The sequence below is a fragment of the Pelodiscus sinensis genome, chromosome 4, assembly GCF_049634645.1.
Source record: "Pelodiscus sinensis isolate JC-2024 chromosome 4, ASM4963464v1, whole genome shotgun sequence".
Taxonomy (NCBI): Eukaryota; Metazoa; Chordata; order Testudines; family Trionychidae; genus Pelodiscus; species Pelodiscus sinensis.
Window position 1 is genome coordinate 113234463 of NC_134714.1, and position 27935 is coordinate 113262397.

The 27935-nt window shown below is 43.3% G+C and overlaps 2 protein-coding genes across 2 annotated transcripts; both read right to left on the minus strand.

Annotated features, from left to right (window-relative positions):
• Positions 1-6437: 6437 nt before the first annotated feature.
• SAAL1 (serum amyloid A like 1) lies at positions 6438-22523 on the minus strand. The gene is made up of 12 exons (XM_075928104.1): positions 22041-22523; positions 19984-20097; positions 17807-17890; positions 15866-15945; positions 14471-14530; positions 14076-14191; positions 13113-13296; positions 12531-12613; positions 12237-12425; positions 10762-10958; positions 9246-9338; positions 6438-8285 (listed from the first exon to the last, which is right to left on the minus strand). The coding sequence occupies exons 1-12, from the start codon at positions 22161-22163 to the stop codon at positions 8193-8195; spliced, it is 1416 nt and encodes a 471-aa protein (XP_075784219.1). The 5' UTR covers positions 22164-22523; the 3' UTR covers positions 6438-8192.
• Positions 22524-25741: 3218 nt separating this feature from the next.
• Positions 25742-27935, minus strand: LOC102461675 (serum amyloid A protein-like). Its single transcript, NM_001286929.1, is given in 4 exon segments — positions 25742-25960; positions 26629-26767; positions 27434-27552; positions 27891-27935. Coding segments are annotated over 3 exon segments (384 nt in total). The 5' UTR covers positions 27537-27552; positions 27891-27935; the 3' UTR covers positions 25742-25818.

Sequence of the window (27935 nt, forward strand, 5' to 3'; positions counted from 1 at the left end):
GCGTCTAGACTATGTTACATATTATTTTGTGTGCATCTTTTAACCTTTCGTGCTTGTTTGTTATATATGTTAATATAGTTGTGGTTAAATTTTACTTAAAAGTGTCAGTATTTATTTATGCGCCACAAACCAATGACCACTTAAAGGAATGACAGGTGATAGATACAGAATTTGGTGTCCGCATTTTGTAATCCTCTTAAATTTAGTTGGCTAATTGGCATCTCAAATCATTTATTACAGTTACCTCGAGTAATATAATTAACCAACATAGTTTTGTTTTCAACTGAAAAATGTATGTTTTTATTTACAAGGGGGAGGGGGAGGAGCTACTCCTGGGAGGGGTGGCCCCTGCGAGCGCTCCTGCAGGGGCGGACCTGGACATGCGGGGCAGGCCGCACGGGGAGGTGGGCAGGAGGGGGCATTCTAGGGGTGGCTGGAGGGGGCATTGCAGGAGGGGGCATTGCAGGGGCAGGAGGGGGCAGTGCTAGGGGAGGGATGGTGGGGGCATGGGGTAAGGCCATGCCATAGTGAATGGCATGGGCTATGTGGGCAGTGAGGGTGGCAATGGAGTCAGCCATGCGCGTGCACTGGGCCTGGAAGGCGCCCCAGGCCTCCTGGCGCCACTGCAGCTCCCCGTCGACGTGCTGGCGAATCGAAGCCTCGATGCGCTCGACGGCCTGCACATGCCGGCAAAGGAGCTGGTCCCAGTGGCGGAGCCTGTGCCTGTGTGGTTGGGCAGCTGGGGGTGCCGCTGCTGCCAGACTGGAGGGTCCCCGGCTTGTGCTTGGTCCTGCTGCAGGGAAGAGAAGAAAGGATGGGTCAGTCAGGTAGGCCGTCCACTGTCCCCACACCTCATGCCCTCCACCCCTGAAGCCAGGTGACCCCACGGAAGTGTGGCTTGGGCCCACTCGGTTCCCCACCTGCCCCCCGTGTTGTATGTTTGCAAGGAGGACCGCCCCTGGAGTAGGGTCCTCCTCCATGTATTGTAACCATCGGTCTGTGTCCTGGCCCCGTGGAGGGTGGGAGGGTGCTTGTGTTGCGTTAACCTGTGGAACTCCCTGCCGGTAGAGGCTGTGAGGCTTTGGGCTAATCACTGGTGTTTGACAGGGAGTGAGATGGATCCACACACAGTGCCTGGGAGCACATCTGGCAGAGGTGGTCTGGGCTCTCAGATCCCCATCACGTGGGATGTCTCCTGGACGGAACCAGGAGAGTTACTTGGGGTGGGGTCCCATCCCATCTCTAAGGGCGGCCCGAGTGCTTCCCCCCCTTCTCCCTCCCACTATCCCTCACACACGTAGCCCAGGGACATGTGTGGCTGCAGTGGGGACTTCCCTCGGGGAGCCAGCCAAGGCACCGGGAGCAGGCAAGGGGCTTGGTGAGGGCCACAGTCACAGGGCTGTGACACTGCGGTGTACCCAAGAGCAACTGGCTGTGCCTCACAGCCAGGCATGGGACGGTGTGCTGTTCTCTGTGCTGCACCCTTGCGGAGGTGCGGGCTCTGGGCTGAGTCCCTGGCTGGTTCCAGCCGGCATCCACCCTTCCCCCTGGTCCCGCTGAATGTGTGAGAGCAGCGCAGTCCCAGGCGTGCCCTGCAGCTGCCTGCCGCGGCCATGTGCTGCTCGGTCACCAGGCTGCACGTGGTTGCACGTGCTGCATGCTGCCTAATGCTACACAGTGTGCAGCTCATGTGGCCTGAGTGACATGCTCTCCCCCTTCCCCCTCCGGGTGCCTGGCTCCACCCCCCTCTCGCCCCCCGCCCCTGTGAGTGCAAAGTGCAAGACTCACTGGTGGATCCTTCTCCAGCCTCGGACAATGCGCGGGAGACGTCAGGGCTGCTGGAGGGGACCTGCTGGGTGGCAATGCTGGCCTCATTCTCTGATTCAGTGCTGTCTCCTTCCCCCGCCTCGGTGGTCCTGGCGATGGGGGAGGGGGGCGCAAGCTGCTGTCCACAGGCACCTCTGGGGCTTGCGTGGCTGGCTGGCCCAGGATGGCGTGGAGCTGGTTGTAATGGGGGCAGGTGTCTGCTCCTGCCCTGTGGCTCTCACTGGCCCGCACATAGCCTAGGCGCAGCTCCTTGACTTTCGCCCAGACTTGTTCGAGGGTCTGGGCTGGATGGCCTTGCTGGGCGAGCACCTGGGCTATGTGGATGAAAATGTCCGCATTGCGGCGCCGCGAGTGGGTCTTGTGGAGGGCCTCCTCCTCCTGCCGGAGGTCGAGCAGGCTGTTCAGCTCCTCCGAAGACCAGGATGGGGCCAGTCGTTTGCGGCCCCTGGGGGCCTCCTGCGCTGGGGGTGCAGGTGGCTGAGTACCCGGAGCTGCCATGCTGGCTGCGATGTAGCTGCTGGCACGGCAGGGGCACCATGGCAGACCTCAGGCAAGAGGTCTGAGGCATGCTCCTGCCACTTGCGCTCAGCAGCCTGCGTGTGCTTTAAGAGCTCGGGTTACCAGGAAGTCTGGGGCTCCTACCGGGTCTCCCAGCGTTCAAACCGCTTTTTTCCGTCTTAGCTAGCTGTCTACACTGGCCCTTTTGCACAAGTTTTTCACAAAAAGGACTTTTGCCTGAACGAGAGCGTCAAAGCTTTTCCAGAAAAAGCACTGATTTCGGACAGTAAATCGTCAGTGCTTTTGCGGAAAATCAAGCGGCCAGTGTAGACAGCTGGCAAGTTTTTGCGCAAAAGTGGCCAGTCAAGACACAGCCAGTGAGTTTTATTTCGAAATAGCACCATAACACGATTATGCAAATGAAGCGCAGGATATTTAAATCCCAGCTTCATTTGCAATTTCGAATGTCTTCATTTGCATCCCTATTTCAAAATAGGGTGCAAGTGTAGACATACTATACATATAATTTTGTTTGTCTCTAAGGGTATCATGAGCTTTAGTGGGCAAAACCCATTTCTTCAGATGAGCTCGTGTGGAGCTTGAATGTAATGAGATGAAACGGATAAAGCAGAAATTCAGCCTGAATATCAGAGGAAAAAAAATCTCCCATCATTAAGCTGTATGGGGTAATGTCCTCATAAGGACAAAGGTAAAAATCCTGGTAGTTGGGACATATACATTTATTCTTCTAAAGCACCTTCAAAGATTGGGACAGAGTACAAGCATGCATTGGCAGGGAACTAGATTAAATGTTGTAACAGTCCTATTCCAGTTCTAGTTTCAAAGGTTTTATGACAGGAGGTATAGAAATTGCAATTTTACATAAAAACATGGGCCACATTAATCTGTTGTAACTCCCTTGCAGATAAATCAACAAAATTACAACATAAATGAATCTAATTTGATGCTCTCAAATACAATTCCTAGCATGTATAGAACCAGCTTAAACTAAGCCTTTTCTCTTCATTTCTCAATCTCCCATCACTGTAATAACTTGGCACTGACAAAGATTCATGTCAAGTGCAGTTCCATTGGGACCAAAATTCTGTCATCTTCCTTCAGCACTTTCATATGTTTCTCTTTTAGAACTCTGTCCTAGTCAAAGAGATGTAGCTTTCTTTTAATGAAGGAAAGGTCAGATGCCACTAAAGGTAAACAATTCCATTTCAGAGTAAGTTACCTGCCTGCACGAACAGATATAGACATTCCAAATCACTATGGTGTCGATAGCTCTGGTTTGGCCATGAGCATGATAACAAAGCTGGAAATGAGAGCCAAAACTAAGACTAAAGATTATAATCTAAACAGCAGCATGATATAAAATCCAGGCTGTGAGAGATCCCTTGTGGTGATTATGAATACTGCACTTGCATAATATCTGCACATAAGCCACCAACTAATGTAGAAACATCACTTGCAGCATTTCTGAATGCTAAAAATATTATACACTTGCCAAGTGTGCAGGGAAAATGCACACTGCCAGACTTTTGTTCCACAAATTTTTTATCACAGTGCTGCAGAGATGTAATTCTACTGTCTTTACCATTACACCAGTTTTTTTAAAAAAATGCACCAAGTCCAGAGCTTCAGCAAACTTTCTCTCTGCTCTAAATATTATCAGGAAAGAGATTATCACCAAGAAACAGGTCATGACTGACGATATTTTAAAATCCCAACTTCTCCCTTTCACACTTTTCTTGAGAATTTAGCCCTAGCTAAAAAAGTGCAACTCAGCAGCCAGCAAACTAAGATCCCTCATATGTAGACTAGACACAGATGAACAGCCAAAGCAAAAATAACTTTCCTTATACTCTCCTGACAATACACCACCGTTAAGGCAATGAAGGGCTGATTCTGCGAGGTCATGGGGAGAGAGTTTAGTCTACATTTCCATTTAGGGAATATCAGAGAAATTTTCTGGCACAATACAGACTTGTATTATTTCCAATACAAGTCTCTGTATGGAATAATATTGCAGAATAAAGTAATTTTTAGGCCAGAATGCAAGCACAATAATTACTTTTGACACAAAATTACCTTTATTCCACAAGAGGTCCATACAGAGACTTGTACTGATATAATTATAAGAGAATAATAATTCCATTATAGCAATGCCATGAAATTTCCCCAAGTAGACAAGCCCTTTGTCAAACAAATTTAGTTCAATACAGGGTTAGCTCGATGCAATTCTTTGGCTTTTGTAATACAGGACGTAAAACTAGATGATCTACTGGACACTTCTAGCCTTAAAATCTATTAATTTAACTAGAATAGTGTTTCCTTGTATTGACTGAAATCCTGGAGCTGGACAAGGAACTTCAGCTAATCTCATACAGGCCATCACGGGTGGTAACAACTTTTTGTCACTATCAAATGAGTGTGAGCAAATTATGGTTGAAATCCTGGCCCCACTGAGGTCAATGGGACTTTTACCATTGATTTCAATGAGGCTAGGATTTCACCCTAATGATTAAAAAGAAACAAGCAACGTAGCTCATGTCACTAGTTGACTCTACTCCACCAATAAACTATTCTGTTCTAATAATCATTCCTGCACAGGAAAAAGCCCGAGGAAAGTAAGAGCTGGAATCTTAAAGCTTGGCCTGAAGGTTGACATTCTAGCACTCTGTCAGAACAGTGGGAAAAAATTTCAGAAGGGAGAGCTGTTCGCTGAGGAGTCCCTATACCCACAACAATCTATCCTATGACCAGTCCAATTTCTTTTAAGTCTCGACTTTTAATTTTAAAATTTTGCAGATGAAACGTTTAACCATGGTTGGCTTAGTTGCAAAAAGGCAGAATGCATAGAGTGGGGCATTTTCCATTCTTACAACATGCCAAAAAGTACCCATTCTATATCTTTTTGAACCATTTTACAGAGATTTAAGATAGCCCCATTCATGTTTTTTATATGACACTTTCCTGAATTTAAAGTCACCCAGGTCTAAACAGATCTCATTTGTTTTCCTCTGTTTAAAAACAAAATGTTAAAACCAGTCACTTTTTATCCATAGCATGCGACGTTCATGATATTTCTTGTGATACTAGATATTACCCAGCCTGTGGCAGAAAGAAAATCCCTGAAAGATCTGAATCCTCTCATCCTCACCCAGTCACTTAAAAGACACACAACCTACGCATAATAGTGATAGAGATGCAGCCGTGTTAGTCTGGTCTAGCTGAAACAAAAGACAGAACTATGTAGCACTTTAAAGACTAACAAGATAGTTTACTAGGTGATGAGCTTTCGTGAGCCAGACCCACTTCCTCAGATCAATATGTGGAAGAAAATCGGCACAACCATATATAACAAAGTGATACAATAAAAAAAAAAGTGAAGCATGTGAAATTGACAAATCAAATTTAGAGTGGGGGTGAGGGGGGAAGGTTAGTGTCTGTGAGGTAATGACATAGGGGTGATAATAGGGGAAGCTATCTTTGTAATGGGTGAGATAATTAGAGTCTTTGTTTAGACCCATACATAATTTTGACACTTTTACTTCTTCAGATGACAGGAGTATTAGCTCTGAAGTGGGTTGTGCCCACAAAAGCTCATGATACCATCTTCATGTTTTTTTAGTCTTTAAGGTGCTAAACTATTTGTTGTTTAAGTTTTTCAAATTTCTATGACACTTTAAGGAGAGTTTGTAAAGCACTTACACATCAGGAGATGCCAACAAGCAAAGATGGTGGAGGCTGAAAGAAACCTATGGTACCTTTCCAATAAAGGTACATCTATGGTATCCTCCTAGTTAAACTACTGTAGTGAAAAGGTCAAAGGCTACTTCCACTGAAAAAAATGCTAATATGTCGCATTAGATTCTATCTGTGCTTTTGTCTCGTCAGCTTTACTGACAACATAATAAGTTAAAATATTTTGAGAAATGGCATTAAAAATAAATTTCCGGCAAAGGAGGACAAGTTTCACAAGATATTTGCAATAGGAAACAGGTTTCCATTGTTTTTAGAAATTACCTTTATTCAAGACAGTAGCAAATACATTACAGTTCTTCAGAAGCTAAATTTGACACAGTAAAAAAAAAAACCCGAAATGTTTTTAAGAAATAACTTTATTACAAACCTGTAGTTTTAATAAAACACTCAAAATTGCCAAAGTAGTATGAAAACCCGGTAGGCATACACGGTTACCAACTGCTTCCAACAACATATAAAAATGCCAGGAAATCACTGCAATTTTTGCGGTGACTTCAATCAGCTTTTTCAGGCTTTAAGTCCTGTTGCCAACAACAGCAATGCTGTCAATAACCTGATGGGAAGATGGAATTAATACCACCTCTGAAAACTAGAAATTGGGATGAAAAGACTGAGCATGCGTACATATACTGTATCTTTAATAATTACCATATCTAGAAGTAATTCATGGCCAGGCCCGCTGACAGGGAGGAGCAAAGGGTGCAACTGCTCCGAGGCTCAGCGATTCAAAAAGACCTGGTGCTCCCCCACGCAGTATGCTTCAAGTGGCATTGAGGCTGCCTTGAGAGTTTAGTCTCAGCCCCGCCCCTTCTACCTGAGGCCCCACACACTGCCCAGGGTTCCAGCAAGTTTGTCTGCTCCACCGTTCATGGCAAAGTAGAAGCCAAAAGAAATCTTTATAGCTGCAGAATGTATGTATGCTAATGAGTTGTTATCCATGAACTTACTTCATCCTCCTTTATATCTCAAATCAATTTTGTGTACTTGTTGCCAGTTCCAGTTCATAAAAATAGTATGAGCCAACATATTGTTGCAATATCCTTGATGTTCAAATGCAGTACAGAAGATGAGCTGCACCTAGCTAAAACACGTAAAATCGTACTGCCATTAAAAAATATGAAGAGTGAGAGATTTTGAGAAGAGTTTGAGACAACTGAAATTCAATGAGAGTTGGGATATCGGACTCCCTTAAGCTTCTTCGAAAATCCCAGCCTAAAAAGCCATTTCTAATTTCATTCAAAACAATTCAACGTAATAACATCCATCAATAAAGAACAAGAACTGTTTGATACACACTATTTTTCTGAACTGAAGCATAAAGATCATTTCTAAAAAGCAGGGTTTTGCTTATAGGCAAGAGATTAAATCCAGATCTACTCTATAACTCTGAGTCAGACAATGTGACAACATGCAGAAGTTGCAGAGTACCCTGAATGCAACCCATTTAAAATGGCTTTGGAGCCAGAATCCCTAGATTGCCCCATAAAGAAAGGAGCTTAGAAATTAGATGTACAGACATCGTAGCAGAATAGGCCGCAACATTTCTGCTAGAATATTTGCACGTCACTAACATCTTCCAAAACAAAGCAAGCCATTTTATCAGTGTGATTTAGCTGCTTTTCTGAGGTGACGGAAAAAATAATTGCTTTGCTTGAAGATATTTAAGATGTCTTATTGAAAATCCTCTTACCAACAGCAACTTAAGAGAGGTCAGTAGCATTTTAAAAGATTCAGTACATTTCACTGTTCCAACAGATGACAAGCACAAACTCATGGGTTATTAAAATACAAAAGTATATGTACTTCTGCTTTGTGTACTAAACAAGCAGCTAGAAATCAAAAGCCTCGGTTCACAAAAGCTGACAAGACCATAGGATGAAGAACTGACTCCAAGTGAGTTTATTTCCTTCCCCATTCCAGATCAGGTTAATCCAAGATTACCCAGGGATATCTGTGAAATTTCTCAAATACGATCTGGAGGTAAGGGAGTTAAACTTATTCTTCTGAGTTTAGTGATATGCTGATTTCTAAAATACTGTAAAGAAACAGTCCACATCCTCATTCCATAGGAAGAAAATATTTCATGTACTTTCTTATGCCTGGAGCCTCAGGCTTGGGAAGTGTTTTTCTAGACTGCCAGCAAGTATCTGATCAGCCTCACGCAGTGCTTCAAGGAAACTCTCCACCTATAAATAAAATAAAAAGCTGTCAAATGCACTGAGATGGAACAAGGAATTGCCTTACTGGACCAGACCAGTGGTCTGTATATTTCAGTATCCTGTCACCGACAGCACTATGTCAGAAGAAGGTACAAGAAACCCTGCACTAGGCAGTTATAAGATAATCTGCCCCCAAATGGACAAAATTAGAAGCTGGTTTAAAGCCTTAAGCACAGGGATGGGCAATAGTTTTTGATGGAGGGCCACTACAAGATTCTGGAAAGTGGTCAAGGGCCGCACTCTTCCATGATATTAATGGAGGAGGTGTGGAGACCGGGATGGAGGTTGAGTGCAGAAGGTAGCTTGGGGTGCAGTAGGGCATATGGGGTCTGGGAGGGAGTTTGGGTAAAAAAGCAGTTGTGACCTGGGGCACGAGACTGGGGTGCAGTGTCTCGGAGGGGGTATGGGTTCAAGAGAGGAGCAGAGGGTTATGGGTTATGTGGGGTAGTGGGGGTTGGGGAGATGCAGTGGGAGGAAGGGGGGCTGGGGTGCCAGAGACAGACTGTGACTGGGAGACTTACCTGGGTGACTCCCTACCAGTAGCCCAGCAACATTCTCAAGCAGACTCCCTTCCTGCCCTATCCCCACCCCAGCTTCAGGGGGCTGTGGATGTTGATAATAGTAGCCTGAGGGGAGAGGAAGGGTGCTTCGCAAGCAGCCTGTTCTTCCCCTGGGCTTTTGTACATTTCAAAAGTAGAGAGCATGGGGGCCAGTGGGGCACTGCTTGAGACCCCCGCTGACCCTGTGCTTCTCGTGGTGCTTCCTCCTTTGAAATGTAGCAAGAACTATTTTGATTAGTTGATTAATCAAAATTTAACATTCCTAATGTTGTATTAGACATTGCATCTAAACCCTTTCACTAAACCCGGCAATACACTGCCCTGCAAACCATTTTCACCCAGGCTAAAGATTTTGTCACATACTCACTGAAGTAAAATACAGGGGTAAAAGATTCTGAAAGGCACAGGAACATTTCTGTTCACTTAGATGTCCCTGGTTCAATCCCTCTAATATGTTTTCCTAAAAAACAAATGTAAAAAGTCAACACAACTAGTATTCCATGAACAGTTTCTGAATATGCAAACTCTCAGTCATATTTATAGTTTCATATACAAAAGCCCTTTTGTTTTCAGTTTAAACTGATTTAAAAAAAAACACCACACACACACACACACACACACACACACACACACACACACACCTACACCTTCCTGGGTTTTACAAAAAGTATTATTCATTTTGTAGCATTCAAATATATTAAAAAAAAACCTTGTTTTATTAAGAAAAAAATACTTTGCATGAGATACATATTACGATAATACATTGTGTGTGTGTGCGCGCGCGCGTGCGTATATATTATTGTTGAAGTAAGGCTACATTAGTCTAGAAGATACACACAATAAAACAGGTATGCACATAAGCTCTGAAGTATGTGCACATCTGAATACCAACCATGTATACATTTCAAAATGTTAGCAGATAATAGTTTAAAGATTTGACATGCAAAAAATGGGGGGGGAAAACCCAAAAATCTATACCACAATACATTTCAGGACTTGAGGAAGTATTAAAAAAAACAGAAGAAAAGGATAAAGTTGAGTGCATACGCTGCGAATGATGTGGCACAATTAGCCTATAAATATTTACATTTAATAATAGTTGTCAATCTACAATTATAAACTCTTTATTCAAGTGAAAAATTAGTTTGGGGATTAGAGATATATTGTTTCCTTAAACTCAGAGGTGGCATTTTGAGTTCTGTTCTAATTGTGCAGCAAACCACACTAATGAATGGAATTCAAAGCATTAATCTACTGAATATTTTCTCCCCATTCTTCCATCCACCAAAATAAACTGCAATATTTACCCAGAGAAATTATTAATAGTTTATTGCGCTGATTTTCACTTATTTTTGTTGTGGTGGTAATTAATACTGATAAATTCCTGGGTATAATTGAATAAAAACAAGTGAAGGGCCCTACATATACGTGTCCTCATTAGGGACGTAAGAGTGTAGCTGTGTACACAAAACTGAATAGGAGTGTGGGAAAACAATCTCGTAGCTTAAATGCTCTCATAAAAAATATCTTCAGATTTTCTTAGCCAAGAACTGAGAAACTGCCACTTAAATAAAGACATACATGTATTCTTTCTCTGACGTAAATTATCTTCTTGATGTACATTGATAATTCCTTTTTGAATGTGAATTAATGAATTTATCTGACAAAATAGATTTAAGTCCTCAGAAATATATTGATCTGCATCTTGTGCCATATAAGTTACAGTTGTACCTCCAGTTACTTCTCTAATCAGAACCCTACACAACTCAATTTCTGGTACATAATTATATGTAGATTGAGCAAAGAAAAGGAAAAGAATCCCCCTGAATAATATTTCCTGTTTCCCTGCTCTGCATAAAATCCACCGAAAATTTCCTCTTTACCTTAGTCAATTCTTGAAGCAAATTGGAAAGCAATTCACAACAGATATCCTTCAAGATTTTCAAATGGAAGTCTTCCTCAACTGCTCCCGACTTCTCAGTCTCCTCTGGTTCAGATTTCTTTGAGTTATCAAAAGATCTCTTCCCACAATCCTCCATGTTTTGTAAGATTCGAATCAGGCTACCAATTAGAGGCGTATCTAATATACAAAAACAGAAAGCCACAGTTTTACAAACTGAAAGACAGATTTGGATTTTTTCCAGATACTGACAAGAAGATCCATTTTAAAACATGAAGATTTGAGAAGGATGTAAAAATGTACATTCTAATTGCTTCAAGATGATGTATTATCTGTAGATGTGACTGTCAATCTTTTCAAAAGTGTTAGGAGATGAGCACAGTTCAGGAGAACTGAATTGCTACATGCAATTGGTATCTCGTTCATTTTCATAACTGCACACCACTGCTTTCTTTAGGCTACACTGCGTCTTTAGAGGCATAGCCCTATAACATGGGAGAATTTCCCCAGGAATAGCTCATCCCAAGCACAATACCTCTCATTTTTCTGAAGATGCCTAAGGCAAACCAATCTCCCCTGTTTTACTGAAAGGGTATGTGCTTTCTTGTGCAGGTTCAACTCCTTGAACCCTCTCTCCCATTATTGTACATGTAGGCTGTAGGGATGTCAAATTCCATTTAATTCATTAAACCATTAAATATAGTGCTAACGTAAACTTTACACAATAATAAACCCAACTGCCAGCCAAGTGAGCAGTACAGGCCATCCTTGCTATAAGTCCAAGATAACAAAAAACTTGGATTTATAGCAAAACAACTTAAAGTGGGGAATTTTTTTCCTATGTCTGACTTCCATTTGCACAACTTAAGAGCGGGAAATGGGAAGACTTATAATGCATCAGTTCCTACAAGCGTCAACAACTTTAGTGCAGAATGGATGTATACCGGGGCGACTTATAGCAGGAACATAGCATACAGTTTTCTGCTTCTAAAGACATCAATTCTCATTCCATGTCACTCCTTTTCATCTTAAAGGCTGGCCTATGTTTTCATCCATTTTTGGTGATATTCACAATGGTTGATGCAAATGATAAAAAATCATGAATTAAATGCAGAAGTCTCCCCTACCCCTTAAAATACTGCAACCCAGTGTTCTTCAATTATTATTTCTGCAGTTCAATTACTTACCACCATAACTGGTATAGAGGACACTCAGGTGAAAATACAGCTCCAAATACTCACAAAAGTTTAGAAAATTTAAAAATTTCTATTCTGTTTTACATAAGAATTTTGCAAGCCACTCCTTTTTTTTTTAAATGGGTCAGTCTGTTACCTTTAGGGTGTTCTGAATCTATAACATTTCTGTGTCCTCAACCAGTCTCTAGTAATCAAATACCCACACCACTATTGCCATGATTCTAAAGTAATCAACTGTACAGAAAGTAAAAATGAGACTTGCTTTTTCTCATCTTGACATATTCTTGTTGTATCTGTGAAGCAAACATGGCAGACAGTACAGACAAGATAGATGCCAATACGCTCTTCTGCTCTTGAATAATGATTGGTGGATCATCTGGCTGGCACAGTTCATGGCAGACCAGATCATAAAGTAAAGTCCAAGTCTCTTTTCCTCCATCAGGAGACTGCACTTGAGAAAGAAAAAAAAAATCAATTCAAGGAGAGAAAAACATTTTTTTTTAACTTCAGTATCTATCATGATCTAACTTTCTCCATAATATACAAAATATCTTACCAATTGCCTGAATGCCCTCATCCACTGTGGTCAGGAGTTGCAAGACATGCATATAAACATCAAGCCCCTCTGGATTATCTGAGCTACAAAAACAAGACAGATGTATTCATTATTAATACAAAAATTACTTCATGAACACCAGAATCCAAGGATTATCCAACTGACCCATAAACAGCAAGAAACTTTAGAACAGGAGTCCTCAAACTGTGGGTCAGGACCAACTCAAGGGATCATGAGGTTACTGCATGGGAGGGGGGGGAGGACATGAGCTGCCAACTTCCACCCCATACCTGCTTTGCCTCCAGCATTTATAATGGTGTTAAATATATTTTAAAGTGTTTTTAATTTTTAAGGAGGTTTCACACCAGCAGCTGCTCAGTGAATGGGGTCATTAGTACAAAAATTTGAGAACCACTGCTTTAGAATAATGAATCGTTGTCTTCTATATGAAATCTCGGGAAGCAAATCCTATTACTTATAAAAGTAGCCCTACTGAAATCAAGAGTTTCAGGATTAGGCTGTAAGAACATAATCAACAGTCATCCTGTCCCCAACATTGAAGGAGAAATAAAGCACATGTACCGGACTTGTTTTGCTGCTTCAAGTACACAAGGTACAATCTTAAAATCTGGACGTTCTTCTGGAGAATCATCCGTAAACTGTCCCACTGATTGAGAAGAGCCATTTTTAATCCAATTTAACATTAGTTCTTCATCCAAATCAAAAAGCTTGTCCACTACCTCACCCACTTTTATCAGCAATTCAACTGTACAGACAAAAACAGAACACATTTTAATGAATGAAAAAGATCAGCATACAAAATTCTTACCCATGTTAACACACAAAAACAGAACTTAGAATAAGTACTTATGCTGAGTAGCACTTCACTTTCAGCATTCCCACTTAAATCAAACATATGAGAAATTCATCAGAAGAGCAAAGTATTATTATATCTTAAAATAAGGTCGGGCTGACATTTTTCTAAGCCCAAAAACTGAAATTTCAGGATTTTTGCACAAATATTATACTGTTTTTATTTTGCTGAAGATTAAAAATATATTTTTACAGATGTGTAATATTTTTAATGATAAAAAAGCAACAGAACAGCTGCCTATTACTTGCTTATTTTTCTCAAAAAGTGTTTTTCTTGTTAGGACTAAACTGAAAAGAGTATATTTCAATATCAAACCTTAAACAGAGATACACTACACTGAAATAACTGAAAACATGGGCTTGTTTTAAAACAATAAAAAGGCTATGTACATGTACTTCAATTAGGATCATGTGCTTTGCCTTACTGAAAGACATTTTATCAGGCACAGATGTAAATCTAGGGCTGATTTCATTCTTCTCTTTTTCTTTAGAACTAGGACACATCTATAAAACCTGCGAGAGTGGACACAGTTAATTCTGTATTCATAAAATTTACTATTTTTAATGTATTCTACACATTCCAAACAAAACCATTTGTCTTTACAATTCAAATATATTTCAGCAGTGTGTTTTATGAATCAACATCAATACTCAAATTACTTGGCAACTTACCATTTGTAGAGCTTGACATAATAAAACACACACAGTCGTACACAGATGGGTTTTCTTTGATTCTTTCAACCCAGATATTGGCCACCTCTGCTTGAGAGAGGCAAGTTAACAACAACCTAGATAATAATTGCAATTTTAGCTTTACAGGTAATTAAAAGACAGTGGGTCAGATCCTAGTTACAGTAGCGCTCCGGTGGATTTACACTAATGTTACAGGTACTATGAAGGGAGAAACAAATCAAGCCCATGAGTGATGAAATCCAAGTGCACTGGAGAATTTAACAAGGGAAAGAAATCAAAATAGTCAGCTCACCCTCAAGGACTTTATTTACAGACATTGGAACGTATTAAAACTATCAAATATCAGTAATTCAGTTCTTAACAAGATGCCCTACCTGCTTGTTTCCAGCAGAATAGGAGAGTCTGAATCACATAAATGTTGCAACAACATCTGTCTGTAAATAAAAGTTACAATATGAAGTTTAACTAAATTGTCCTTAAAGAAAAATATTTTAGAACAGGTTTAGTTTCACATCAATTTTTCATGCCAGCAGTTTAACACAACATAAAAGTAAAAACCTCCTCAATTTGTGCAGAGATGTTTGATTTTTTTTTTAAAGAATTGGAGACAAAAATGCATGCCTGGGCATCTATCAATATATATTCAAGTGCTTATGATGAGTGACAGGAGGGGACTCATCAATAACTGACAATTCCTCACTTTTTCATAGCTTTTATTTAAACACTGAAATTTCTCGAAGTGACATTATTCTCCGTTCAGTAACTAGTCAGCTGAAATGCCTGAACTAAGGTGGGGCACAAGATGAGAAACTCTGTTCCTCTTCTTAACATAACCAATGTGAGATACAGAACAGTGGATTAATTAAGCTCCACTACACTTCTCAAAATAGACAAGCCCAATAAATGACGCTCCCTCCCTTTTTTGTTAAAAAAAGAAACACTACTATAGGAACAAAAATATTTATGATAAAATAAAATGTTTAATACTTAAACCAGGGATGTAAGCCACTAGTCAACTATCCAATAAGCATAAGTAGGAGACGGTGCAGGGAGGCGTCAGTTTAAAAGCTGGTTCCCCCCCAACACCATATCTGGGGGAGCAGGGGAGGTAGAGGCACAATAGGTAGAGGCGCAAGCAGGAACTGAAAGTCTTCGCTAGTACCACTTTCTGCTGCGATTCTGCTTTTGAAATGTAAAAGAACCCCGCCAGGGCTCTTGTACATTTCAAAGGCTGAGGGACCGCAGGGCTCTAGAACATTTCAAAGGCTCAGACGCGGCAGAGAGCACAGGGACAGTCCCCGACTAGCTCCACACTCCCTGAGGGGCTTCCATTTTTGAAATGTAGCAAGAGCTCGGCATGGCTCTTCATAAAATCCTAGAGCTGGAAAAGACCTCAGGAGGTCATCAAGTCTGGCCTTCTGCCCAAGGCAGGACCAATCCTAATTCTCTTGCTACACATCAAAGGTGGAGACGCCCTTATAGACTAATCAGTCTATAGATGGAAAATCCCATCAACTATTTCATTAGTTAATCTAAATGTAACATCCCTAATTTAAAACCTAACCTATTTGATCCAAAATCTAAGACTAAAAAGGGTCTTATTGTTTAATCCATATTTTGTAATTATCAGGGCTCAACAAATAATGTAATCTACTCATCCATGGCGAGTAGATTACAACCCAGAAGAGCCGGCGCAGAGCACAAAATCGCGTGGCTGGCGAGCCCTGGTAATTATACACATGCGATGGAAAGAAAAAGCACAAACTTACCCAAGATTCTCATCTTTACTAATAGACATGCATATGTCTTGGAAACAGGCCATATTACCCAATATTCCTACACAGATTTCCTGCAAAATCAAAATAGAGTAGGATTAGAGGACGCATTATTGGTGACAATTTTCTCTCCATGATCTCAGTGTACAATCTAACTGTGGAGGAACTGGTTCGCACTTTTATTCTACATGAGTAAGTATAAAAATTAACTTTCCACATAGATGGAATGTTCTTAGAGATGTCATGTAGGAATGACTTGGCTAATTACACAAGATGGGTAAAAGATGGCAAGTATTCCTCAGGCTTATCATAGTAAGGTTTTTTTTTAAAAATGAACATACATTTTAACAAGCTTCCCTGGTTTTGTTAGTTAAGACAGACAAATACATACTGCATATATTTGAATATAAACCCATTCGTTTATAAACCGACCCCCCCCCAAATTTACAAAGAAAAAATGGTAAAAAGTCACTGACTCATTTAGAAGCCAACTCCAGAGTACAGACCTTCCAATTTTAGCTTGTCAGGGTCTGCATTGGCTGAGGGACGTGCAGGCTGCAGTCATGAAGCCTCTCAGCTCCCACTGGCTGCTGTTCCCAGCCAATGGGAGCTGAGAGGCTCTGTGCTGAGCCACAGGATGCAATGCAGGCTGAAGGACTTGCTGACTGCCAGCACAGAGCGCCTCAGCTCCCATTGGCTGTAAACAGCAAACAGCAGCCAATGGGACCTGAGCTCAACTCATCTGAGAGGCTCCAGGCTGGCAGCCAGCAAGTCCTTCAGCCCACGATGCTTCCCAAGATGTGGAAGAAACCCGTTCATAAATCGACCCCCACTCTTCACAGTGGGATTTTTTTCTCCCAAAAATAAGTCATCTTATGAACAAGCATATATGGTATGTTGTGCAAATCTATTTGGAGCTTAGCTGAATTCCACACCTTAAAAATAGTATAAGTGTGCAAAGAACTCAGCACACAAATGGAATCCCGTGACACATTCCCCTCCTGACAAAAGAAAGGATCTTTATTAAGCACGCAAAAAACCTCAATTTCTGACTGTAGTATTTTTTTAAAAACAAAATGCGATACCACCAAAAGACTATATTCACTCCTGGACTATGACCAAAAGTATGTACTGCTCCACACAGAGATCAAGGGCTCCAAAGTATCTTGTGAATAACCAGTTCGAATAACAAATGTCACCAGAAACCTGGAAATCTCAAATCTCCAGAAATGTAAAGCTTGGATTCTAGCCCTGGCAGATCAAAAGGTTGAGAGAGAGTCATTTTTTACTCTAGTCTTTTAAAAATACCTTTAAATTACACCTCAGTTTTAGTAGTTACTTTGTCAATTTACTAAGGAGAGAAGCCAATCTCATGGCAGTATGTGTTAATTTACTAAGGAGAGAAGCCAATCTCATGGCAGTATATGATCAAAGAATTTTGAATCCAGCTTAAAGAATGAGATTTTCAAAAGTATTAGTATTAGTTTTAACTCTTCATTGGGAGTGAAGACAACACTGAGCACTTTTGGAATTCCTAATCGTAATTACTATCTGTAGTTGAATTATGTGGTAACAGACTACTAAAATCACATGGAATCTGAAAAGCGGTGGCAGGGACAAGAATGATAGAATTTTGTATTGATATCTGATAATCCATTAAGACCAATAGCACTTTGAAAGACCAGAACAAATACCTACATTCAATATCTGTAACATTTTCTAAGCACTGATCATAGACCAATAAGCAGAAAGAAAACTGAAAGTACCGGATGTAGTATATTTTATAAGCTACCCTCCTCTATCTTACCATTCAAATCGGATACAAATAAAAAACAAAGGAAGGAGAAAGGGAAAAGAGGAGGATATTTTGCAATTGTATACTCAGGACGGTTACTACTATTAAACAGACAGCACTTTACATTAACCTATACTTACAATAAGTCGAGGACACTTAGATTTGGCAAACACTCCCATAAATATATCAGGGGCATTAAATTCTTGGAGAAATAATGCAACATCCTGTGGAGAAAATGTGTTAATTAGGCATCTATTTCCTTTTTAAAATATAATTTCCACATATAAATCAAATGTTTCTCTTGTGGAATCAGGCTAGGTCAAACATTTGTCAAATTCTCTAGGACATATGAGTTATCTACTAACCCTTGCAGACTTGTCAATTACAATCATTGACAAAAGAAAAAGAGACACACATGATTGTATATACCTTTGAGCTTGACCTTTTCTCTCAACTTCCAGTTGTTATAGCTTTGCCTTCCTCATGCTGATATTCAAAGCAAATTTCCTGATTTCCGAGTTTACCTGACAATGCTATGAAATCAATATCCTCTCCCAGAATTTAATCCTCCCACATGAAATGAGTCATCTTATCTCTCAGTGCTAATCCATATTGCTTCCAGTACCAAGTTGACCAAATCAACTGAAGTACCCATACTTGTCTCATGCCTACGGTTATCCTGAATTTTTCCATCAACTTCTGCTAAATGCTATCAAAAGACTGTTTTAAGTCTCTAAAGTTGTTATAACAAATTTGGTTGTGTTCCGTTTCTCTGATATCTGTCTCATCACAAATAGCTGACTTAATATTCCATTCCTGGTTTAAATCTGGCCTGCTTTATGTACCATTTCATTCTCCTCTCCAAGGCCCTGATAAGTGCTTTTCTGTACACACTCAGTAAACTGATTCCTTTATAGTTTTTACACTCATTCTTCTCTCTGTCAAATAGTTGTACATTGCTTTTAACATCTGTTCCTCATCTACTTTTAACTGCTCTGAAGATGTTTTACCACTTTCCAGCACTTTTTCATTTTTCAGACTTTTTAGTGAAATCTTTGCTTCTCAGAAATCTTGCTTCCATTCTCCTTCATCTGTACAGAAAAACTTTTCAAGGACCATTTTATATACTATAGTCTGAGCTCTGTACTGCTCTTCAAAATAGTCTCTTCCTCCTTTATGCTTTGTTTTCATCCTCAATTGTTTGTTCCGCTTGTCTTTCACTATTGATATCTTCAACTCATATGTCCTGTACAGTTCTCTTATCTTTCAATACTACTTGTTTCTCATTTTTTACTATTGCTCTTTTTTTAAACCCAATGTTCTATGTCATTTCAATGTTTACTACTTTTATTTTTTTTTACGAGAAATGTGACGTTTTTCTGCAGTTTGTGTTTTCTTCAAACATTGCTCCTTAATTTGTCAGAGATTTTAGTTCCTAGCATGTTTTCAGTTCTTAACCCCAATGCCAACACTAATATATGAATTGATCCAATATCTGCCACAAGTGATCTGCATGACAACACAACTGATTCCCACCTGTACTTCACAAGTACAAAGCCTACTGTATTCTTCCTTTGCCCATCAAATGTTAACCAATTCCATTCCTTCATCAGCTTTCTTTGTTGGAAAAGTATGTTAATTCTCACCCAGTTGTTACAGAGGCAGAAATTTAGTAGCCTCTCTCCCTCTTTTGCTTTCTTCACTGAGTTTGAATCTGCCTATTGCTCCAGTCCAGAAATCCAGTTCAATCCCACTTTCACATGAAAGATTCCCAACATTATAACATATCTTGTCTTCAAACTTCTTGCATTGCTTTCTGTACATCATAATAAAATCCATTGGTTTCTTTCTTGCACACACAGGTCAGTGCATATACTTGTACTATTTTGACTGCAGCAAATACTGAATTTTAGCACTCATGCAACTTCAACCCCTTCTCTTCCTGGGACCCATCTGCCTGTGTCCAACTGATGGTCTTCCCTCAGAGTGTTTGCTTTAGAGTGCCTGAAAAAAAGCTTGCTATTCACAGCCTGATACCTGAAAAAGCCTCGTGACAGGTAGATGGGGTTGAAACATCTTTTTTGTCAACTTTTCAGGCACACTCAGTTTAGGGGACCCTCACCAGATAAATGCCAGCTAAAATAAAGGAGCAAAACCGTTCAAGTTGGGAAAATAGCAGAGAATGTTTGTTTCTAGGTCTTCTACTAACTAATGCTATCTATACTCTTCTTTGAGGAAATTAAATTTCCACTGCAGGGAAATTTCTCAGTTTTAAAATTGTATTCTGCACATTGTTAAAGGCTGCTCACCAACATACCTCGTCCATTGACATGTCCCACATTTTACAAACGTCATTCTCCATTTCTTCATCTAGTTCTGTCTTCACTTCTTCACTGTTCAAGTTGGAGTCATTCTTTTCAGGGCTAATGACCTATCAAATGAAGTAAAAGAAATGGTGCAATAATAAGAGACAGTGAAGAAATAATTAATTTTTCAAGACAATCTATTGTTTTAGTTATCCAAAGGTAGATGTCACCTGCAACCTACTCTATTTAGATCTTCCAAAACTGTACTGCTCATTTTTAAGCATTTTCTAAATGAATCTTCTTAGGCAGAAAATACTTTCCTTGAATGATATGCAGGCTGCACCACAATTTCCCCATCTAAAAACCAGGGACAAAAACACTTACTGTACCTATCTGAGAGATTGCCAAGAAGTTTAATTAACATTTGTTAGAGGATGTGAGAGCCTCTCTTGAAAAGTTCCTAGTATTGCTTCCTTTTCAGAGATATTACACAATTGTGTGTACTGACCTAGCCATATTAAAGTTATTTCATCATAGAATGATATTAGACATGTCTGGTGAGCTACAAAGGACTAAAGCTGTAGTGAGAACAAATCAGTCACAGAGTTTCAGGTCAGAAGAGACAGACAGATCATCTAGTCTGACCTCCCATGTCTCATAGTACACCCGCGTCACCCAACACCTGGACAGTAACCCCCAACAACCAAAATGAGACAAAAATTGTACAGTCCACAAGAGACTGGACTATTATGTGAAACGGAGAATAGGAAACACTGAGGTGCATCAGTGCCTGAGATATACACCCCTTTTCCCTGCCTCCCCCTCCTCCCCTACCATGGGAGGGATATAATCCATTATGTGAGATTATGCACTATAATCCAGGCAAGTAACCCACACGCTGCTGAGGAAGGCAAAAATCTCCCAAAGCCATTGCCAATTTAAACCGGGGGGGGGGGGATACTCCTACCTGACCCCACATACAGCAATTGATTAGATCCTGTGTCTATGTTTATACTGCAAGCGTCTTGCAGAAAAGCAAATGTAAATGGAGCACTCATTTGCATTTCCTCTTCCTTTCCCTTTTGCGCAAAAAAAGCGCTGTGGAGATGGCTCCTTTTTGCATAAAAACCCCCTTTTGCGCAAGAGCTGTTCTTCCTCATTTTTTTGAGCACTCCATTTGCATTTGCTCTTACATAAGAGGCTTGCAGTATAGACATAGCCTGAGCGTGTGAGCAGGAACCCGCCAGTCAAGCACCTGAGAGAGAGAATGTTTGGTGCAGTGCTTTTTTGTGATGATACTGCCCAGGATGCAGTACCTGGGCACCTCCAGACACCATATTGGCACCTCCAGTCAGAGCTCAACAACTTTTCCTCTGGAGTACCGGCACTTTTTTTTTTTTTTTTTTGGTAACAAGAAAGCACTGGTTTGATGCCACCTAAGAGTCCTGGCTTCTCCTATATGCACATTTCTATCTCTAGCCCCAGCTATCCCTTCAGAGGAAGGCAATTAAAAAAGAAAATCGCTCCCAGAATACACCCCCCCCCCATCACAATCAACCCTGTCAGACACTGACACCCAGACATTTACCCAGCATTCTCCTAACACTGAGTTGGTGCCCAAACCTCACAACTCCTAGGGAGGCTGTTCCTACCCCTCTGATGACTAGAAACATTCTTCTCCTTTCCAGCCTGCATTTGTTCATGGACTGTTTACACCTGCTTATTCTAGCCCCAACATTGTCCTTTAGTTTAAATGGCTCTTCAGCCTCCCTTATAACAGGGAACAGGTAAAATCCTGGCCACGCACGGAGGTCATTTTCTCTCCATGTTACCACACCCACTGCCCACCCCGCAGGCCCTATGCTTCCCACAGCAGGAGCTCAGTACCTAAGAGAGTCCCCAGGCCGATGGGTGGGACTTATCCCCAGCAGGGACAGTAACTGACAAATTCTTACAGGTACCGTCCTATGGCAACCCGGCTCCCTGCCGGCTCTTCAATCGCTCCCTGCTGCCCTTTGCCGCAGCTCTCGCCGGGCGCAGCCGCTCCCACCCCCCGCGTGTCACGCACCTGGATGAGCTTAGTGAGGACGCTGAACAGCCAGTGCTTGCTGTAGACGGTGCCCCCGATGCAATCCCCCGCGCCCGCCTCCTCCTCCGCGTCGCTGGAAGGGGGCGAAGGATTCCGGTCCATGGCGCAGACACCGCGCTGGGCCGAGGCTGCCCCGCAATCCGGCTTGTGTCCACACCACGATGGGCACGGAGTGAGCCCAGGCAAGCGCTGCCAGCCGCCCCCCGCCCGCCTCGACTCGCCCCCCCCTCCCGGGCACCGGCTCCCCCGCCCAGCCGCCGCCGCTCGGGCAGGGCAGGGACAGGGGCACGGTGCGGAGGGATACAAGGAGCCGGACCCGGCCCGCTCCCGCCGCCCCTCCGGGAACAACGCAGGACCCGCGAACGGCCGCCTCCCGCCCACGGGGTTCACCTAGCACCGGCTCCCCGCCGCCCCGGCAACAACAACCCTGCCCGGCAGCCCGCCAGAGAGAGACCGGCAGCGCGCGCCTCCGCCGCCCCACAGCGCCCCCTACAGCCTCTAGCGTTCCTTGCAGCCCTCCCCTCCCCCCGACACACTGCGCCTCCGCCGCCCCACAGCGCCCCCTACAGCCTCTAGCGTTCCTTGCAGCCCTCCCCTCCCCCCGACACACTGCGCCTCCGCCGCTCCACAGCGCCCCCTAGAGCCTCTAGCGTTCCTTGCAGGCCCCCGACACACTGCGCCTCCGCTGCCCCACAGCGCCCCCTACAGCCTCTAGCGTTCCTTGCAGGCCCCCGACACACTGCGCCTCCGCCGCCCCATAGCGCCCCCTAGAGCCTCTAGCGTTCCTTGCAGCCCTCCCCTCCCCCCGACACACTGCGCCTCCGCCGCCCCACAGCGCCCCCTACAGCCTCTAGCGTTCCTTGCAGGCCCCCGACACACTGCGCCTCCGTCGCCCCACAGCGCCCCCTACAGCCTCTAGCGTTCCTTGCAGCCCTCCCCTCCCCCCGACACACTGCGCCTCCGCCGCTCCACAGCGCCCCCTACAGCCTCTAGCGTTCCTTGCAGGCCCCCGACACACTGCGCCTCCGCCGCCCCACAGCGCCCCCTACAGCCTCTAGCGTTCCTTGCAGGCCCCCGACACACTGCGCCTCCGCCGCCCCACAGCGCCCCCTACAGCCTCTAGCGTTCCTTGCAGGCCCCCGACACACTGCGCCTCCGTCGCCCCACAGCGCCCCGTACAGCCTCTAGCGTTCCTTGCAGGCCCCCGACACACTGCGCCTCCGCCGCCCCACAGCGCCCCGTACAGCCTCTAGCGTTCCTTGCAGGCCCCCGACACACTGCGCCTCCGCCGCCCCACAGCGCCCCCTACAGCCTCTAGCGTTCCTTGCAGGCCCTCGACACACTGCGCCTCCGCCGCCCCACAGCGCCCCCTACAGCCTCTAGCGTTCCTTGCAGGCCCTCGACACATTGCGCCTCCGCCGCCCCACAGCGCCCCCTACAGCCTCTAGCGTTCCTTGCAGGCCCCCGACACACTGCGCCTCCGCCGCCCCACAGCGCCCCCTACAGCCTCTAGCGTTCCTTGCAGGCCCTCGACACACTGCGCCTCCGCCGCCCCACAGCGCCCCCTACAGCCTCTAGCGTTCCTTGCAGGCCCTCGACACACTGCGCCTCCGCCGCCCCACAGCGCCCCGTACAGCCTCTAGCGTTCCTTGCAGGCCCCCAACACACTACGCCTCCGCCGCCCCACAGCGCCCCCTACAGCCTCTAGCGTTCCTTGCAGGCCCTCGACACACTGCGCCTCCGCCGCCCCACAGCGCCCCTACAGCCTCTAGCGTTCCTTGCAGGCCCCCGACACACTGCGCCTCCGCCGCCCCACAGCGCCCCCTACAGCCTCTAGCGTTCCTTGCAGCCCTCCCCTACCCCGACACACTGCGCCTCCGCCGCTCCACAGCGCCCCCTACAGCCTATGGCGTTCCTTGCAGGCCCCCTCCTCCCACACACACACACACACACAGGCACACAGCACCTCTGCTTCCCCACAGCGCTCCTCCACAGACACACAGCACCTCCGGTACCCCACAGCGCTCCCTGCAGCCCCCCCCAGACACACAACGCCTCTGCCGCCCGACAGCGCCCCTTGAGGTCACCTACAGACAACTCCTCAGCCACCCCACAGCACCCCCTCAGCCCGGCCACATCCAGACACCCACTCCAACCCACCTAATTTTTTGAGGTGTAGGAAAGAACAGATCAGTTAAAGTAATTAACCTACTGATGTTATTCCATGCTATTCCAGCATCCCTGTAACCATCCTTCCACAAGGGTTAAGAGATTTTTGGAATAGGGCTTTATTTTGAAATTTTGTGTTGTGTTGCGGAAATACTATGCTGCTCCCGTTCAGGCAAAAGTCTTTTTCCGAAACACTTTTGCGCAAAAGGGCTAGTGTAGACAGCAGAGATTTGTTTTCCGCAAAAAAACCCCGATCGTGAAAATGGCGATCGGGGTTATTTTGCAGAAAAGTTCATCTAGATTGGCAGGACGCTTTTCTGCAAAAATCTAGACGTGATTTTCCAAAAATGCATTTAACGGAAAACTTTTCCGTTAAAAGCATTTCCGGAAAATAATGCCAGTGTAGACGTAGCCAAACAGAAGTGGAAAACAGTTGTGAAACAGAACATTTTAAACTATTACTAAAGGGAAGAATGGGACATGTGCTGGGAGAATCTCTGTGAGTTCAAATTGCAGAGTTCCAAAGGTTTCAAGTGGAGTGGGTTTGATCACCTATGAAGTAGACAGCAAACACAGACCCTCAGCTTCACACAAGTACCAAAAACGACAGAGAAATAAAGCTGGAGGAAATCTAAGCGAATCTGTGTTGAGGCCCATATCTTAGATCAGTGGTCCCCAAACATTTTACTTTATCCCTCCCCTATTACTTCTGTTCATACCCACAAACCGCATATTCATTTTGATATGGTGTTGTTTCTCCTTTCCTTTTCTTTCTTTTTAATTTCAAGTTATGAGCATTGATCCTTTTGAATCCTCCTACGCTTCCAAGTTTTTATTGATGTACATCAACTAGTCCTGTACTTAGTTCTGCCCTGCCTGTCACTAGCTATTTTCACTCACTCTTGCTCTCACACAATGGGAGCTATGCCTATAATCCAGCCTTTCTAGCCTGACCTCTGATGGAACAGAGATTATACCTATCTGACGACAATATGGCTACGTCTACACTGGCCCCTTTTTCGAAAGGGGCATGCTAATTTTCCTTCGAAGTAGGAATAAGAGATCCTCCGGAATAGGGCTTTATTCCGGAGGATCGGGCCAGTCTAGACGCTTTTTTCCGGCTTTTCCCCAAGCCGGAAAAAAGCGGCGGACATCTTTATTTAATTCCCGCGGGGGATATTTAAATCCCCCGCGGATTTCCCTATTCCGAAGTTTAAAATTAGCATGCCCCTTTCGAAAAAGGGGCCAGTGTAGACATAGCCTATATGTTTAAAACACAAACATTATTACTGCTCATTAAAATGAAACCGGGTTCCCAACCCCATGAAAAATACTGGCCAGTACCCACTGCTTCAAAGGAAAAGGCAAGAAATCGAGTTATGGATAAGAATTAAATAATCTGGAATTTTCTTCCACACCTGGTGCAATTAAGGGTTTCCTTTTCCTCTGACTCACCAAGATAATGTCGTATATTGTTTTATTATCTCTTCTCATGTAACCGAGAGCGTCAGAATTTTAAGATTTTATTTATTGTGGGTTCTTTGCACAGTTGGTACAATAGAACTACTGTTAACTATTATGGGCTGCATTAGTATTTCGAGGGAAGGCCCTTTGGTCTGTAGCGGTTTGGGTCTCCTCCATTTCTACCCCAGGCATTTGCCTCCTGGTCTTGACGGGTGTCTTCTGCTCCTCTGCCACTAATGCCACCCTGCCAACCTTCCCTGGCATCACTGGAAAGAGGAAAAAAGATTATCTTAGACAGTTTTTAATTAAATCACAATAACTAAATTATTTACTTTTCTTCCTCACCACCAGTTTAATCCCTACATTTCTATAAAACTGAGGACACACAAAAACACCACCAAAAGATATTAGCTCATATTCCTTCTCACTCACTCTCTCTCATACACACACCTCTACCTTAACCTGTCTCTGAATAGCAGAGGTCATACCAGAAGTGCAGTAGTTCAAAAGCCTTCCCATTACTTGCCTCCATTAAGTTTTACCCACCCGTCATAAGCACCTTTGTATCATCACCATCATGTTCAACAGCAACATTCACAAACAATCCTCATTAAATGACCTTATGATCATTGTGTCCGTGCATGAAATAGCAAGGGCAACAAATACTGGTTCTGAAAGAGAGGTTTTGCAGCTTTTTAAATTTTAAAAGCCCTGTGGTGTAAACATGGGCCTCCCTATACACAGTGAAGTGATCTATATAACAGTTGGTCAGCTCAGAAACTGTCTTCATATTTACCCAATTCAGATGCTAAATAAAAAGGTAGTTGCTTCAAACAGGATAACAACTATTTATGAATTGCAGTGTACTTCATAGGTCTTGGATTACACAGGTCTCTACTGACTTTTAACTCATAATCCAAGTAGAATCAATTACCTTATAACTTTTGCTGCCCATGCACCACCAGGTCCTCTTTGGGCAGCATCATAATTCCCACGAGCATGGAAATATTTGTCTGCATTTTTATAGTTTGCCTCCCGCATGTCATCGTAAGCACGCCACATATCCCCGGCACCTGGACAAGAGAGAGAGGATTACAGGGGACTGTAAGTATAAAATCTGTGAGGTTATTCCATGCACCTGCCTCTGAGGTAGCTAAGCACCATTCTAGTCACTTCATAATGATAACTTCAAGTACAGTGATTCCAGAGAAGCCAGAAAGTCTCCTCTATACCCCTGAGCAAACACTAGAGTTTTTGGTTCAGTGGAAGATCTGAGAAGTCCCCAAAAGATGGTTTAGTTTCAAACCAATGCAGAATTGTTAGGGTTTCCCGCATCAAAATGAAAAACATAAAAAATGTTCAGGTTGACTTGAATAGACATTTCTGCAGCAAAATGTAAGAATTGTTCATTGTGAAAATTATTAGTTGTGACGTGTTTTTTCAACAAAAACGATTTGCCAAATTTCACCTAAATTTATGGGCACTACTAAAACTTTTTGCAAATTATATTTTTTAATGAATTTGGTATCCCCTCCCCAAAAATTTTCCCCAGCTTTCCTTGGCACACACGACTCCTATTACAAATACAGGGATTTGCAGCCATGTATGTTATTTTATTAACTGTAGATTGCAACACATGACATCTTTGGAGGAGGATATGAAAGAGAACTGCATCATCCTGCTGCACATAAGTTTTGAGGACACTTCTGAAGAAGAACATACAGTTAGTAAAAGCATACCTCGATAAGCATCCCTTATGAATGCTCCAGCATTAGTGAACCAGTTCTGGGCACTGACACACAGTACCAGAGACAGTAACAGCATGCAGTTGCAGAACTTCATTCTTCACTTATTTAGGCTGTAATATAGGAAAAGTAGGTGTCAGAAAACCAGGCCATATTTTAAAGACTCCAGCCATAATGCTCATTGCTCTTATAAATACTGTGGAACAGCTACATGTATCAAAAGGATCACACGCAATTCTGAAGCATTACCAAAGTGATCGTTTTTACACAGAAAAAATTAAATCCCCTCTGCAATCACAGCACCAGGCAGGGAGACAACACATAAATCTAGAAGTTTGAATTTCCGCTTAACAGTTTTACACCATAAACAGCTCTTGTTCGAAGACAGAAACAGAATTAAAACAAGGCAAAGTGGTACAAATATGAAATTTCCTCTTACAACCAAACTTACCACTGCTGTACTGCATAGTCCCTGAAATGCAGAGTTCTGATGGAT

What these genes read in the sequence shown, in the direction of transcription:
- SAAL1 (XM_075928104.1), bottom strand. Translation starts at nt 22,163, where the DNA reads ATGGACCGGAATCCTTCGCCCCCTTCCAGCGACGCGGAGGAGGAGGCG. An exon ending in GGGACATGTCAATGGACGAG is followed by an intron (nt 17,891 to 19,983) that starts GTATGTTGGTGA and finishes TTTTCTCCACAG; the next exon opens with GATGTTGCATTATTTCTCCA. An exon ending in TGCTTCAAGAATTGACTAAG is followed by an intron (nt 9,339 to 10,761) that starts GTAAAGAGGAAA and finishes TTTGTTTTTTAG; the next exon opens with GAAAACATATTAGAGGGATT.